Raw genomic sequence first — 17,292 nt, forward strand, 5'->3', positions numbered from 1 at the left:
GCAGTTAGTTAGGGCTAATCAGACTTACTTTTCAGATTCAAATTACACAAATATACCTCTTTATGATCAGTCTTGAATAAAATGATTAGATGACTAACTTGTAAGACTAGTCTAAGAAGTTTATGCAACTCAGTGTTTTCAATTCTGGTTCACATATATATTGTATTCCAAACATACACTTTACATTCATTTAATTAATTTATTGTGAGCACTGAATACAATAATCAAGTATGGTTGGTCTGTTCCTCATGAGACTCTCACCTGAGCTGTGAGATGTAGGGCAGACACTGGAGGAATCCCCTCACTTCACTCTCTTCATCTGTCCAGTCTATCAGCTCTACTGGTTTCTTCTCTGTTTGGAGTTTCAGCACTTCTAGGAGGATGGAGCTCTTTCTCTCTGAGAGCTTTATTCTCCAGACTGCAGGAGCTGACTGATAAACTGGCTGTAATGCTGGAAGGACACTCCTGCCTGTTTGAGTCTCATAGTCCTTCACATGTGAACACAGATCCAGCAGAAAATCAGACTGATACATCTGATACGCAGGATCTTCATAATAATTCTCATGACAGGGGAAAGATGTGTAGCTGAACACAGATGTTAATAGTTCAGTGTAATTTTCTTCTGTATTTGCATCAAACTCTGATGCTGAAACAAACAGATTCAGCAGAAACTTTACAGCAGCTTCGCTCTCCATGTAGATAATGTCACAAAATCTGTGGAGACACACATAATTATCACTTTAGTGTCCAGTGTAGGAGAATATGAAATATTGAATAAAAGTGAAAATATAATCCTAAATTGAATATTTTGTAAAATAAGTATTTCTGTATAGCTTCTATCTTTTGGAAAATAAATACAATAAAAGTTGAGAGTAACTTAATTTCCTTAAACCTTTAATTTCAAGTACATGCAATTGGCACATATTGAGTTGATATGAAGATAAACCTGCGTTCTCTCTCTCTCTCTCTCTCTCTCTCTCTCTCTCTCTCTCTCTCTCTCTCTCTCTCAAACACACACACACAGAAATGACCTGGTAAGACTGCATCAGAGCAGATTTTAAGAATATGCAGATTGTGAAATAAAATCAATAAATCATAAATCAAAAAAAAAAGAAAAGAAAAAAAAAGACTCCCATTCTCTCTCTCTATTATAGTGACACTATTGTCACTTTAAACATTTATTTTAAAGGCTTTCATAATATTGCATTTATTGAAAAATAATTTTAAAAATATATATTAATTTTAATGGACAAAATAGATCAAACATTTTATAAAAAATGCATTGTATCATAAAATCCCCTCAAAATTCTAAATAATAATCAAAAAATATTATTGAACAAAAAATATTACATTGATTTCCCTGAAGAAAAAAGAAGTTACATTTTAAGGCTTTGGTCACTTTTGACCATGAAGGGGCCAGTGTGACCCCAAACTGAAGAGGCTCAGATCCTGTGAAGATTTGATCATGTATTGTGTGATGTATATTTACTATGCAGAAACCCACTGTAACTCGATTATAACCACATATATAAACGTACTGTGAGCTGCATGAAGCTGATACAATAGAAATACATGAACAAAATCAATCTCTACAGAGACTGACTGAACAAGAGTGAGAGAAGGATTTGAACAACAGATTTACTCACAACACGACTGTCAGCGGCCAGATGCATAACCAGAGACGCTTAGTTAAAACTGTGTCATGAGAACAGTGTTGGGCTCGTTACTCAAACAATGTATAATTTACTCATTACTAGTTACTCCTTTCAAAGATAATATTATTACTTTACTTATTACTCCTGGCCAACAGTAATTAATTACACTACTAGTTACAACACTTTTCTATTACACCTCAAAAAAATTGGTAATTGCATAATTTTTGCAGCCTGTGAATCCATGAAAGTTACAAATAAACGAAGAGTAAAACTGTCTCAAACTGATGACAAGCCACAATTTTATTAAATAACTTCTGTTATTTAATAAAGCAGCAACATAGAAAAATGAAAAGAAAGGCTGTATTTTCAGCCGCTATATGATCTGAGCTTCTCCATCTTCAGACAAAGCCAGCTTGCTGCGCTGGTGAAGTCATGAGCGCACACACACAACAACCATTATGAATATTGATAGGGATGATTGGATTTTTGAATTTCAAATCATTAGCAATTGTGACAAAAAATATATATATAAATGTTATTAGTTACACTAGTTACCAGAGAAAGTAATATTACTGTAACGCATCACTAGTAACTAGTTACTGCCCAACACTGCACAAGAACTAGTGTGAACAACTAGCAGTTAGTTAGGGCTAATCAGACTTACTTTTCAGATTCAAATTACACAAATATACCTCTTTATGATCAGTCTTGAATAAAATGATTAGATGACTAACTTGTAAGACTAGTCTAAGAAGTTTATGCAACTCAGTGTTTTCAATTCTGGTTCACATATATATTGTATTCCTAACATACACTTTACATTAATTTCATTAATTTATTGTGAGCACTGAATACAATAATCAAGCATGGTTGGTCTGTTCCCCATGAGACTCTCACCTGAGCTGTGAGATGTAGGGCAGACACTGGAGGAATCCCCTCACTTCACTCTCTTCATCTGTCCAGTCTCTCAGCTCTACTGGTTTCTTCTCTGTTTGGAGTTTCAGCACTTCTAGGAGGATGGAGCTCTTTCTCTCTGAGAGGTTTATTCTCCAGACTGCAGACACTGACTGATAAACTGGTTGTAATGCTGGAAGGACACTCCTGCCTGTTTGAGTCTCATAGTCCTTCACATGTGAACACAGATCCAGCAGGAAATCACATCTCTCATAATTCACAGATGACAGCAGTTTCTTCACAGTTTCTTCTATTGTCTCTTTCTGGTGAACAGCAGCTTGCAGACACAAATCCAGTATTAATCTCTTTCTTTTCTCCCATGATTCAGATGATTTATTCTGTGGTTCAACAAATCTAAAGAAAAAATGAACACGATTTAGCACTGTATGAAGTACATGTTTACATATATTTTTAGTATATTGTATATTTGACTACTTAAGCCTAAATTAAAAATGGGCAGCAACACATGTGTCATTATTTTTTTTATTTTTTTTTGTAAGACTGTGATTCTTAAATCTATGATCATAATTGTTTATAGGTATACATTTTCTTTGTAAGAGTATAACTCCAAAATGTATATTTGGTTTAGTTTACAGGCACAATGTGGACTTTTACTGCAGCTCAGTTACAAACACAAACACTATAAAAGAGTAAAAAGTGCCTTAAAGTACAAAATGACTGTCAAAATAATCTGACAACAGTCACAGACATTAATAAACGTGTAAGATAAATTGTTTCCAAAAATCTATCTGGGGAAAGTACAGGCGTTTAAAACTATTGGTGATAGCAGAGTAGCCATAAATTATCAGCCGATAAATAAAGCGGTAACACTTTACAATACGGGTGCACTAATATATATGAATTCATGCTTAACTAATGCACAGATAATCATGTGTTAATGTATGACTCATGAAGAACTAAACCATTAATTATTACTGCATCAGCAACTAATAAAGATACTGTATGATTAATAGATTGAGTAATATGTGAATTGTTATTAATTAATTGTGTTATAATGCATTAATTCAATTAAATAATAACAATTAAAAGGAAATTAATGCGTTAAATGGTCAAAGCTATGTACTTCAACTTCCAGTTGTCTGCTTTAATTAATCATTAACTAATGATTTGCAAATGTATCATTATGTTATGACTTTACTTGTTGGGGCACATGACTATAACTAATTGTTAAGTGATATGTCATTTATGGGTTTGACAGCGGCACATGCAGTGGATGTAATGTCAGAGAATGTGTTTGAAGGAAGGGTAAGTTGGTCTGCACACAAATATCAGCACACCAGAATCTGACCAACTGACCGCTGTAATACTGTGTTTAAACTGGACGTGACCATTATTGGTCACACAGCATCAGCTGTCTACAGTGGACATGACAGACCATTGCAAGTTCATTCGTCCTTCATAACAGAAGTAGTGCAAGAGCTTGGAGTACATCAGAAATAAAAAGTGGCGCGCGGGGCCCTCCCTCTGCCGTCTCACCATGGTATACATTGTGCGGGGGCCGGGCGGCAATGTGGCTATGCATGGGTGCCCAGGCAGTTTGTTTATTCAGTCAGCCAAGCAATCAATTTTTTATTTTTATTTTTTTCTGTAACCCTTCTAGGTGATCCTGCTTCCATATTCCCAGCCAAACAACAACAACCCTGCATTTCTCCTTATATACACCCACACACACACAAACTAACACACGACCATCTCCACACACCCAATAACCCCCCCCCCCCCGGGCAATATTATATCTGAGCAACATTAGAGACGGACTACATAGTAGTCCAGATTCTTTCAGAGTCAGAGTAACATAAAGTGAGAATAGCTGGTCTGATGAATATTGATTCAAAGTAAAAAATGGATTACTTTTTTTTCCTATCACATTGTCAAGTATAGTACGATTGATTGTTGCCACACTCTTAACTGGGAACGATAAAATGTAAACCAGTCAAAACAAATTTGCATCTGTAAAACTATTTCACTTGTAGAACTTGTATTTGCATCGTTACAAAGACAGAATTACTCATAATGGCTTCATTGACTGATTTTGTCAAATATAAAAATTAATTGTAAATATAAAGTATCTAGACCTCAGCTGTGAGATGTAGGACAGACACTATCAAAACAATATCAAATATATCAATTTCAGACAGTATCAAAACAACAGATCTGTCTTACAGTCTTATAGCTAAAATCTTCAGCTACATTAAAATAGAAATTAAGCTTACATCACTAATGGATCTGACATAAATGTATTTCAAATTAATCAAATTTAACAATATTATTTATTTGTCATTTACATGACAACATTAAAATAAACTGAATCAAACTATGAATGTAATTTTCCAGATAAGACTCTCACCTGAGCTGTGAGATGTAGGGCAGACACTGGAGGAATCCCCTCACTTCACTCTCTTCATCTGTCCAGTCTATCAGCTCTACTGGTTTCTTCTCTGTTTGGAGTTTCAGCACTTCTAGGAGGATGGAGCTCTTTCTCTCTGAGAGCTTTATTCTCCAGACTGCAGGAGCTGACTGATAAACTGGCTGTAATGCTGGAAGGACACTCCTGCCTGTTTGAGTCTCATAGTCCTTCACATGCGAGTACAGATCCAGCAGGAAATCACACTGATACCTGGTATAACAATAATCCTCTTGACAGGGGAAAGATGTGTAGCTGCACACAGATGTTAATAGTTCAGTGTAATTTTCTTCTGTATTTGCATCAAACTCTGATGCTGAAACAAACAGATTCAGCAGAAACTTTACAGCAGCTTCGCTCTCCATGTAGATAATGTCCCAAAATCTGTGGAGACACACATAATTATCACTTTATTGTCCAGTGTAGGAGATTATGAAATATTGAATAAAAGTGAAAATATAATCCTAAATTGAATATTTTGTAAAATAAGTATTTCTGTATAGCTTCTATCTTTTGGAAAATAAATACAATAAAAGTTTTGAGTAACTTAATTTCCTTAAACTTTTAATTTCAAGTACATGCAATTGGCACATATTGAGTTATGAAGATAAACCTGCGTTCTCTCTCTCTCTCTCTCTCTCTCTCTCTCTCTCTCTCTCTCTCTCTCTCTCTCTCTCTCTCTCTCTCTCTCTCTCTCTCTCTCTCTCTCTCTCTCTCTCTCTCTCTCTCTCTCTCTCTCTCTCTCTCTCTCTCTCTCTCTCTCTCTCAAACACACACACACACAGAAATGACCTGGTAAGACTGCATCAGAGCAGATTTTAAGAATATGCGGATTGTGAAATAAAATCAATAAATCATAAATCAAAATAAATAAAAAAATAGACTCCCATTCTCTTTCTCTATTATAGTGACACTATTCTCACTTTAAAAATGTATTTTAAAGGCTTTCCTAATATTGCATTTATTGAAAAAAAAAAAAAAAAATTTTTTTTTAATTTTAATGGACAAAATAGATCAAACATTTTATAAAAAATGCATTGTATCATAAAATCCCCTCAAAATTCTAAATAATAATCAAAAAAATATAATTGAACAAAAAATATTACATTGATTTCCCTGAAGAAAAAATAAGTTACATTTTAAGGCTTTGGTCACTTTTGACCATGAATAAAATGTAAACCAGTTTGGGGCCAGTGTGACCCCAAACTGAAGAGGCTCAGATCCTGTGAAGATTTGATCATGTATTGTGTGATGTTTATTTACTATGCAGAAACCCCCTGTAACTCGATTATAACCACATATATAAACGTACTGTGAGCTGCATGAAGCTGATACAATAGAAATACATGAACAAAATCAATCTCTACAGAGACTGACTGAACAAGAGTGAGAGAAGGATTTGAACAACAGATTTACTCACAACACGACTGTCAGCGGCCAGATGCATAACCAGAGACGCTTAGTTAAAGCTGTGTCATGAGAACAGTGTTGGGCTCGTTACTCAAACAATGTATAATTTACTCATTACTAGTTACTCCTTTCAAAGATAATATTAGTACTTTACTTATTACTCCCGGCCAACAGTAATTAATTACACTACTAGTTACAACACTTTTCTATCACACCTCAAAAAATTGGTAATTGCATAATTTTTGCAGCCTGTGAATCCATGAAAGTTACAAATAAACGAAGAGTAAAACTGTCTCAAACTGATGACAAGCCACAATTTTATTAAATAACTTCTGTTATTTAATAAAGCAGCAACATAGAAAAATGAAAAGAAAGGCTGTATTTTCAGCCGCTATATGATCTGAGCTTCTCCATCTTCAGACAAAGCCAGCTTGCTGCGCTGGTGAAGTCATGAGCGCACACACACAACAACCATTATGAATATTGATAGGGATGATTGGATTTTTGAATTTCAAATCATTAGCAATTGTGACAAAAAAATTAATAAATGATATTAGTTACACTAGTTACCAGAGAAAGTAATATTACTGTAACGCATCACTAGTAACTAGTTACTGCCCAACACTGCACAAGAACTAGTCTGAACAACTAGCAGTTAGTTAGTTAGGGCTAATCAGACTTACTTTTCAGATTCAAATTACACAAATATACCTCTTTATGTAACTCTTTTAAAACAGTTATGATCAGTCTTGAATAAAATAATTAGATGACTAACTTGTAAGACTAGTCTAAGAAGTTCATGCAACTTAGTGTTCTCTTACGAGAGATACTCTCGTACTGCGTAGAATACGCTAGGGGAAAATCCTTTTCCACGAGAATACTGAAGCCAAAAAAATTATCCTTTAATTTTGTATTAATGTAAAACGCGTTGCGGCAGCATACAGACATAGGCGAGGCAGCTCGCGCGCCTATTGGCTGGTCTGCTGGCAACTGCTTAAGCCTATCGAGCGAGACCTAGAGTGACGTCAGACCCAATGAGGGCGCTTCGCGCCCTCTGCGTCACGTCCCGCCGAGACGGGCGTGGCTTAGGTCTATAAATACCGCTCGCAGGCATTATTTCTCTGATTTTTCATCCTTCAGCGAAGCAACTCACATCGCTGGATCCGAGAAGAAGCCGCGCTGTTGAAGAAGCACCTCAGCGGGACGAGTCGACAAAGCTGCTGGCCGCGCCGCCTTCATCGCCTTCCTGCTGCGCTATCCAGCGCCCATATCCTTTTATTGCACTGTGTGTGTGTGTTCGCCGGCGCGACTCACACTGTCTAAAAGAGCTGCGTCTTTTTCAAGATGCCTGCTTGTGGCTCGTGCAAAGCCACACTCAGCGACGGGGACCGCCATGTCATCTGCGCTTCCTGCCTGGGTCAAGAACATGCAGCTCTCGCGCTCGCTGATGGCGGCTGCCATCACTGCGAGCTGTTGCCATTAGCGACTCTGAGGACTCGCTTGGCACTGTTCAACGAGACTGCGCCCACACCTGCTGTTGTGCCGCGCCGTAAAAAGCGCCGCGCTCAGCGAATCCCGGAGCCCTCTCTCAGCCGTCAAAGCTCGCCGGTGCGCCCGCCTGCTTCTCCGGTTTCATCAGCTTCACTTCCGGACGGACAGCGGCCGCAGTCTGCCGCCGCTTCTGTCGATGACGCTGATGAGATCGACGCGCTGCTACGAGAGGGGGATTCCTGCTCTCTCATAGCATCAGGCAGTGAGGATTGGGCGAGCTCTGAGGATCCCGCCCCCCCTGCCCGTGCTTCTACGGGAAAGAGAGCGAGCATTGAGGCGGAGCTCATGCGCGTGCTCACTCAGGCCACGGCGAGCCTCGGCCTCGAGTGGATTACGCCTGAGCAGCCTGCTCACAACCGGCTGGACGGCTACTTCCTGCCTGGGGAGCGCGTTTCACCTGCATCCAAGCCAGCGCCTTTTCTTCCTGAGCTTCATGAAGAAGTCGCTAAGTCTTGGGGCTCCCCTTTTTCGGCCAGGACACGATCCTCTGTCTCTTTGGCGTTCTCCGCTGTCGACGACGCAAAGAACAGAGGCTACCACTCCCTACCGCCGGTCGAAGAGGCTATTGCAGCGCACTTATGCCCGCCCTCTGCTGGACGGCGTGCTAAGATGGCGCTGCCCTCAAAAGCCTGCCGCACGACGTCAGCCCTGCTCCGCCGCGCTTTCTCCACCGCCGGGCAGGCCGCGTCGGCGTTGCACACCATGGCCACGCTCCAGATATACCAGGCCGATCTCCTCCGCCAGCTGGACGAGAGAGGACCTGACGCAATCTGCGTGCCGGACTTGAGGAGCGCTACAGACTTCGCTCTTCGCGCCACCAAGTCAGCAGCACAGGCCATTGGACGGAGCATGGCCTCGCTCACCGTGTCTGAGAGACATCTGTGGCTTACGCTCTCTGACATGACTGAGTCAGAACGCACCGCGTTCCTCGACGCGCCGCTTTCCCCTGCCGGCCTCTTCAGAACCTCGGTCAAAGATTTCGCCGATAGGTTCGCTGAGGTGCAGAAAGCGACCCAGGCCATGAAGCACTTCCTCCCGAAGCGCTCCGGTTCTGCAGCAGGCCGTGCGAAACCGTCTGCTCAGAGCTCACAGCCTAAGCCTCCGCCCGCCGCCTCCTCTTCTCAACGCCGCCAAACCCAGAGCTCGAGACCGCGCTCTCGCTCATCCGGCCGCCGCCCCGGCCCGCGTGGCCAGCGGCAGAAGATTGCGTTGAAGCCAGAGGCCCCGAAATCGTCCTAGCACGCCTAGGAAAGCGACGGTGTCCAAGTCCCGCTGCGGCCGGACTTCCACCAAAGCTTGCCGCTCGTCCAGTTCCAGGAAATGTGACTGGTCCAGCGTATTTAGCAGCCAACAAGGCGGTTCCATTACCCGCTTGCCTGCACACAAAAGCCGTTTTTACGGCTACCCAGATAAATCCCTTAAAGAGTGTATTTTCTGGTGTCCCGGCCACGGCCGACGGTGTTTCATGTGTAGAAAAAATGCCCACTACTCAGTGCCCATTCCTACACACAAGCACAGCCCTTCACACAGGGCCCGCGCACATAAAATCGACTCAGATCGATTGCGCTTCAAATGTAGCAAAAGTGCCCACTACCCAGTGCCCACAAACGCTACTTCCCACATGTCTCACGGTCCCTGTAAATACAGGACCAGTATGCATATGCTCTGCTCACGCGAGCAATGCTGTAAAGGTGGTGTATGTGCCCGCTGCTCTGCGCCCACGCCCACACACAGACATGAAACTAGCCCAGCCCTCCTCCTCTCAGCTAAACACTGCGGAGGAGTCGAGCGCGGGCATTCTGCCCGCTGTTATCAGCGCGCTCCCTGCCTCAGATGTCATGAGCGCGACGCTTATGTCACAGCACACAAAAGCCGCTGTATCGTGAGCCGATCAGAGCGTGCTTCGCATCCAGCCCCTAGCTACTCGCGCACCTGCGTGGGAAAAGCTTCCCGGGGTTTCGAGATGGGTGCTGAACATCATAAAAGAAGGCTATTCGCTGCAGTTTCGCCGACGCCCTCGCCGCTTCATGGCGCGCGTCGAGACCACGGTAGAATCGAAAGTAGCTCATCTACTTCGAGCCGAGATTTTGAAACTGTTGAGCAAAGGGGCTATAGAACCCCTATCTCAAGCTCAAAGCGAAGGGGGGCTTTACAGCAGATACTTCCTGGTGCCCAAAAAAGACGGGGGTCTCCATACTAGATCTGCGGCAGCTGAACAGAGCGCTTATGAAGCGCCAGTTCAGGATGCTCACAACCAGAAAAATCCTCGCACACGTCCGCCAGGGGGACTGGTTTGTGTCAATAGATCTAAAGGACGCGTATTTTCAAATACAGATAGCGTCACGTCACAGGCGATTTTTGAGATTCGCCTTCGAGGGCCAGGCATATCAGTACACAGTCCTGCCTTTCGGCTTGTCCCTGGCACCCTGTACATTTACGAAGTGCATGGACGCAGCGCTCGCACCCCTCAGATTACGGGGCATACGAGTGCTGAACTATCTGGACGACTGGCTGATTCTAGCCCAATCTCACTCAGAGCTCGTAGAGCACAGGACCATTTTACTCGATCACCTCGAGAATCTCGGTCTCGCAGTGAACTGGGAAAAGAGCTCGCTTTTCCCCAGACAGATTATATCTTTTCTGGGAATAGAGCTGAACTCGCTGCTAATGACAGCACGCCTGTCATCTCAGCGCACACTGGACATTCGGCGCGCAGCCGGCTCGTTCTTCTGCGCATGCGCCCACTGCAGTTCTGGCTCAGAAAGAGAGTACCACGCACAGCGTGGGCCTCCGGTCGGCTTCGCGTCAAGGTCAATCAAGCATGCATTGCAGCTTTGAAACCTTGGGAGGCAAAAGACTGGTACCAATCAGGTGTAAGCCTGGGGACTTCCTCGAGAGTGATGGTGGTGTCCACGGACGCATCCACCTCAGGATGGGGAGCGCTGCTCGAGGGCAGACCGCTTTTTGGCCAATGGTCAAAGCAGGAGAAGCTCTTACATATCAACTGCCTCGAAATGTTGGCAGTGAGCAAAGCGCTCACGCGCTTTTGTCCCCTCATAAAGGGACACCACGTGCTAATACGTTCAGACAACGTCTCAGTGGTGTCCTACATAAATCGCCAGGGCGGCCTCAGGTCCCTGACTCTGTACAGGCTAACCAGGCGCCTCCTGATATGGGCCCGCAGCAACCTGCTCTCGCTGAGAGCAGCGCACGTGCCAGGGCTCCTAAATATAGGACCAGACAGACTGTCCAGGAACCAGGTTCCGACAGGAGAATGGTCTTTGCACCCACAGACAGTCCAGCTGCTGTGGAAGAAATTCGGCAGAGCGGAAGTAGACCTGTTCGCGTCTCAAGAAAACGCTCACTGTCCAGAATTTTTCTCGAAGAGCAAGGACGCACTGACCCACGAGTGGCCTCGCCGTCCTCTCTACGCTTTTCCCCCCGTCTCCCTCCTGACTCAGGTGGTAGAACGGGTCAGGGAGAAGGATGCTCAGTGCTGCTTGTAGCCCCACTTTGGATGAGCCAACCTTGGTTCCCAATTGTGATGCAGTTAGCGAGCACCACCCCGTGGCCAGTGCCTCTGAGGAGGGATCTCCTCTCTCAAGCCAACGGCTCGATTTGGCATCCTCACCCAGAGCTGTGGTCCCTCCATGTGTGGGCCATCAACGGGTACCCGCTGACCTCCCACAGGGAGTGTTAAACACTATCACACAGGCCAGAGCTCCGTCTACGCGACGTCTCTATGCCTCAAAATGGTCAGTGTTCTCTAGCTGGTGCACAGCTCGTGGTGTGTCACCCCTGCATTGCGGTGTGACGGAGGTTCTCTCCTTCCTACAGGAGCTGTTGGATAAGGGCAGGTCCCCTTCCACGCTCAAAGTCTATGTAGCGGCCATAGCAGTGTTCTCTTCGACCACGCTCGGCCAGTCTATTGGAAGGAACGATTTAGTCATTCGCTTCCTTCAAGGAGCTAAGAGACTGAATCCTCCCAGACCTCCCACAGTCCCTATATGGGACCTTTCTACGGTACTGGAAGCCATGAAAGGTCATCCATTTGAGCCCTTGCAGGAGATTGATCTTAAACACCTGTCTTTCAAGACGGCGTTTCTTCTGGCTCTCGCTTCAGTGAAGCGCATAGGGGACTTACACGCGCTCTCAGTAAGCGCGACGTGCATGGAATTTGGGCCGAATGACTCTAGAGTTATACTCAAACCTAAGCACGGTTATGTTCCTAAATCCCTCAATACACCGTTCAGAGCACAGGTCATTTCCCTGTCTGCCCTGCCGGTCACTGAAGGAAATATGGACGAAAGCTCCCTTTGCCCAGTCAGGGCGTTAAGAGCTTATGTGTCTCGCTCGTCTGTTTTCAGACAGACGGAGCAGCTCTTTGTTTCGTTCAGCGGGCGTTCTAAGGGACTAGCCGCGTCGAAACAGACCCTATCCAGATGGGTAGTGGACGCAATAGCGCTAGCTTACACAACCAAGGGCATGCAGTGCCCGCTGGGTGTCAAAGCGCACTCCACGAGAAGCATGGCTTCATCGTGGGCATGGTCAAGTGGGATTGCCTTGCACGATATTTGTATGGCGGCAGGCTGGGCCTCTCCGTCTACATTTATAAGGTTTTACAACCTAGAGGTTCCCGCACTACAGGCCAGACTACTGTCGGTCTAGTATGGCCAAAATCTCATAACTGGCGCTGTCAGTTATGCAGCTATTGAGTATTGCAATCCTTGCTCTATGCTGCTATAAGGAAGATAGTGGCTAACCCCCCTCTCTTCCAGGATTCCCTGTGAGTCCCCTGGGTGATTATGTACTGTATGAACTCCGGGCTGTCGCCCTTGAGTCTATGGTATCAGATCCCAGCACGCACGGCGTTTTACAGTAGGTTCCCCTAGCGTATTCTACGCAGTACGAGAGTATCTCTCGTAAGAGAACGTACTCGGTTACTAACGTAACCTCGGTTCTCTCTAGAGAGAGGAACGAGTACTGCGTATCCTGCCGTGCCTGCACGCGCTCTGGTTGCTTCGACTATGAAAAACCAGAGAAATAATGCCTGCGAGCGGTATTTATAGACCTAAGCCACGCCCGTCTCGGCGGGACGTGACGCAGAGGGCGCAAAGCACCCTCATTGGGTCTGACGTCACTCTAGGTCTCGCTCGATAGGCTTAAGCAGTTGCCAGCAGACCAGCCAATAGGCGCGCAACGCGTTTTACATTAATACAAAATTAAAGGATAATTTTTTTGGCTTCAGTATTCTCGTGGAAAAGGATTTTCCCCTAGCGTATTCTACGCAGTACTCGTTCCTCTCTCTAGAGAGAACCGAGGTTACGTTAGTAACCGAGTACGTTTTCAATTCTGGTTCACATATATATTGTATTCCTAACATACACTTTACATTCATTTCATTAATTTATTGTGAGCACTGAATACGATAATCAAGCATGGTTGGTCTGTTCCCCATGAGACTCTCACCTGAGCTGTGAGATGTAGGGCAGACACTGGAGGAATCCCCTCACTTCACTCTCTTCATCTGTACAGTCTCTCAGCTCTACTGGTTTCTTCTCTGTTTGGAGTTTCAGCACTTCTAGGAGGATGGAGCTCTTTCTCTCTGAGAGCTTTATTCTCCAGACTGCAGGAGCTGACTGATAAACTGGCTGTAATGCTGGAAGGACACTCCTGCCTGTTTGAGTCTCATAGTCCTTCACATGTGAACACAGATCCAGCAGGAAATCACACTGATCCCAGGTATAACAATAATTCTCATCAAAGGGGAAAGATGTGTAGCTGCACACAGATGTTAATAGTTCAGTGTAATTTTCTTCTGTATTTGCATCAAACTCTGATGCTGAAACAAACAGATTCAGCAGAAACTTTACAGCAGCTTCTCTCTTCATGTAGTCAATGTCCCAAAATCTGTGGAGACACACATAACTATCACTTTATAGTCCAGTGTAGGAGAATATAAAATATTGAATAAAAGTGAAAATATAATCCTAAATTGAACATTTTGTAAAATAAAGTATTTCTGTATAGCTTCTATCTTTTGGAAAATAAATACAATAAAAGTTTTGAGTAACTTAATTTCCTTAAACCTTTAATTTCAAGTACATGCAATTGGCACATATTGAGTTGATATGAAGATAAACCTGCGTTCTCTCTCTCTCTCTCTTCAGATTTGAAGAATATGCGGATTGTGAAATAAAATCAATAAATCATAAATAAAAATAACATAAAAAAGACTCCCATTCTCTCTCTCTATTATAGTGACACTATTCTCACTTTAAAAATGTATTTTAAAGGCTTTCATAATATTGCATTTATTGAAAAAAAAAAAAATAATTATATTAATTTTAATGGACAAAATAGATCAAACATTTTATAAAAAATGCATTGTATCATAAAATCCCTTCAAAATCCTAAATAATAATCAAAAAATATTATTGAACAAAAAATACTACATTGATTTCCCTGAAGAAAAAAAAGAAGTTACATTTTAAGGCTTTGGTCACTTTTGACCATGAAGGGGCCAGTGTGACCCCAAACTGAAGAGGCTCAGATCCTGTGAAGATTTGATCATGTATTGTGTGATGTATATTTACTATGCAGAAACCCACTGTAACTCGATTATAACCACATATATAAACGTACTGTGAGCTGCATGAAGCTGATACAATAGAAATACATGAACAAAATCAATCTCTGACTGAACAAGAGTGAGAGAAGGATTTGAACAACAGATTTACTCACAACACGACTGTCAGCGGCCAGATGCATAACCAGAGACGCTTAGTTAAAGCTGTGTCATGAGAACAGTGTTGGGCTCGTTACTCAAACAATGTATCATTTACTCATTACTAATTACTCCTTTCAAAAATAATATTAGTACTTTACTTATTACTCCTGGCCAACAGTAATTAATTACACTACTAGTTACAACACTTTTCTATCACACCTCCATAAAATTGGTAATTGCATAATTTTTGCAGCCTGTGAATCCATGAAAGTTACAAATAAACGAAGAGTAAAACTGTCTCAAACTGATGACAAGCCACAATTTTGTTAAATAACTTCTGTTATTTAATAAAGCAGCAACATAGAAAAATGAAAAGAAAGGCTGTATTTTCAGCCGCTATATGATCTGAGCTTCTCCATCTTCAGACAAAGCCAGCTTGCTGCGCTGGTGAAGTCATGAGCGCACACACACAACAACCATTATGAATATTGATGGGGATGATTGGATTTTTGAATTTCAAATCATTAGCAATTGTGACAAAAAAATAAATGTTATTAGTTACACTAGTTACCAGATAAAGTAATATTACTGTAACGCATCACTAGTAACTAGTTACTGCCCAACACTGCACAAGAACTAGTGTGAACAACTAGCAGTTAGTTAGGGCTAATCAGACTTACTTTTCAGACTCAAATTACATAAATATACCTCTTTATGTAACTCTTTTAAATTAGTTATGATCAGTCTTGAATAAAATAATTAGATGACTAACTTGTAAGACTAGTCTAAGAAGTTTATGCAACTTAGTGTTTTCAATTCTGGTTCACATATATATTGTATTCCTAACATACACTTTACATTCATTTCATTAATTTATTGTGAGCACTGAATACAATAATCAAGCATGGTTGGTCTGTTCCCCATGAGACTCTCACCTGAGCTGTGAGATGTAGGGCAGACACTGGAGGAATCCCCTCACTTCACTCTCTTCATCTGTCCAGTCTCTCAGCTCTACTGGTTTCTTCTCTGTTTGGAGTTTCAGCACTTCTAGGAGGATGGAGCTCTTTCTCTCTGAGAGCTTTATTCTCCAGACTGCAGGAGACACTGACTGATAAACTGGCTGTAATGCTGGAAGGACACTCCTGCCTGTTTGAGTCTCATAGTCCTTCACATGTGAACACAGATCCAGCAGGAAATCAGACTGATACATCTGATACGCAGGATCTTCATAATAATCCTCATGACAGGGGAAAGATGTGTAGCTGAACACAGATGTTAATAGTTCAGTGTAATTTTCTTCTGTATTTGCATCAAACTCTGATGCTGAAACAAACAGATTCAGCAGAAACTTTACAGCAGCTTCTCTCTCCATGTAGATAATGTCACAAAATCTGTGGAGACACACATAATTATCACTTTATTGTCCAGTGTAGGAGATTATGAAATATTGAATAAAAGTGAAAATATAATCCTAAATTGAATATTTTGTAAAATAAGTATTTCTGTATAGCTTCTATCTTTTGGAAAATAAATACAATAAAAGTTTTGAGTAACTTAATTTCCTTAAACCTTTAATTTCAAGTACATGCAATTGGCACATATTGAGTTGATATGAAGATAAACCTGCGTTCTCTCTCTCTCTCTCTCTCTCTCTCTCTCTCTCTCTCTCTCTCTCTCTCTCTCTCTCTCTCTCTCTCTCTCAAACACACACACACACACACACAGAAATGACCTGGTAAGACTGCATCAGAGCAGATTTTAAGAATATGCAGATTGTGAAATAAAATCAATAAATCATAAATAAATAAAAAAAATAAAAAAAATAAAAAAAAGACTCCCATTCTCTCTCTCTATTATAGTGACACTATTCTCACTTTAAACATTTATTTTAAAGGCTTTCATAATATTGCATTTATTGAAAAATAATTTTAAAAAATTATATTAATTTTAATGGACAAAATAGTTCAAACATTTTATAAAAAAATGCATTGTATCATAAAATCCCCTCAAAATTCTAAATAATAATCAAAAAATATTATTGAACAAAAAATATGACATTGATTTCCCTGAAGAAAAAAGAAGTTACATTTTAAGGCTTTGGTCACTTTTGACCATGAAGGGGCCAGTGTGACCCCAAACTGAAGAGGCTCAGATCCTGTGAAGATTTGATCAAGTATTGAGTGATGTATATTTACTATGCAGAAACCCACTGTAACTCGATTATAACCACATATATAAACGTACTGTGAGCTGCATGAAGCTGATACAATAGAAATACATGAACAAAATCAATCTCTACAGAGACTGACTGAACAAGAGTGAGAGAAGGATTTGAACAACAGATTTACTCACAACACGACTGTCAGCGGCCAGATGCATAACCAGAGACGCTTAGTTAAAACTGTGTCATGAGAACAGTGTTGGGCTCGTTACTCAAACAATGTATAATTTACTCATTACTAGTTACTCCTTTCAAAGATAATATTAGTACTTTACTTATTACTCTCGGCCAACAGTAATTAATTACACTACTAGTTACAACACTTTTCTATCACACCTCCATAAAA

The 17,292-nt window shown here is 41.9% G+C and overlaps 1 protein-coding gene across 1 annotated transcript; it reads right to left on the reverse strand.

The window, feature by feature from the left end:
- Positions 1-4,768: 4,768 nt before the first annotated feature.
- On the reverse strand, positions 4,769-16,915 carry LOC309506933 (uncharacterized protein). Its single transcript, XM_082180976.1, has 2 exons — positions 15,934-16,915; positions 4,769-5,247 (listed from the first exon to the last, which is right to left on the reverse strand). Exons 1-2 carry the CDS (start codon positions 16,095-16,097, stop codon positions 4,974-4,976), a joined length of 438 nt encoding a protein of 145 aa, XP_082037102.1. The 5' UTR covers positions 16,098-16,915; the 3' UTR covers positions 4,769-4,973.
- Between the last annotated feature and the right edge of the window lie 377 nt (positions 16,916-17,292).

Source organism: Leuciscus leuciscus (assembly GCF_965113295.1).
Source record: "Leuciscus leuciscus genome assembly, chromosome: 9".
NCBI classification, from domain to species: domain Eukaryota; kingdom Metazoa; phylum Chordata; class Actinopteri; order Cypriniformes; family Leuciscidae; genus Leuciscus; species Leuciscus leuciscus.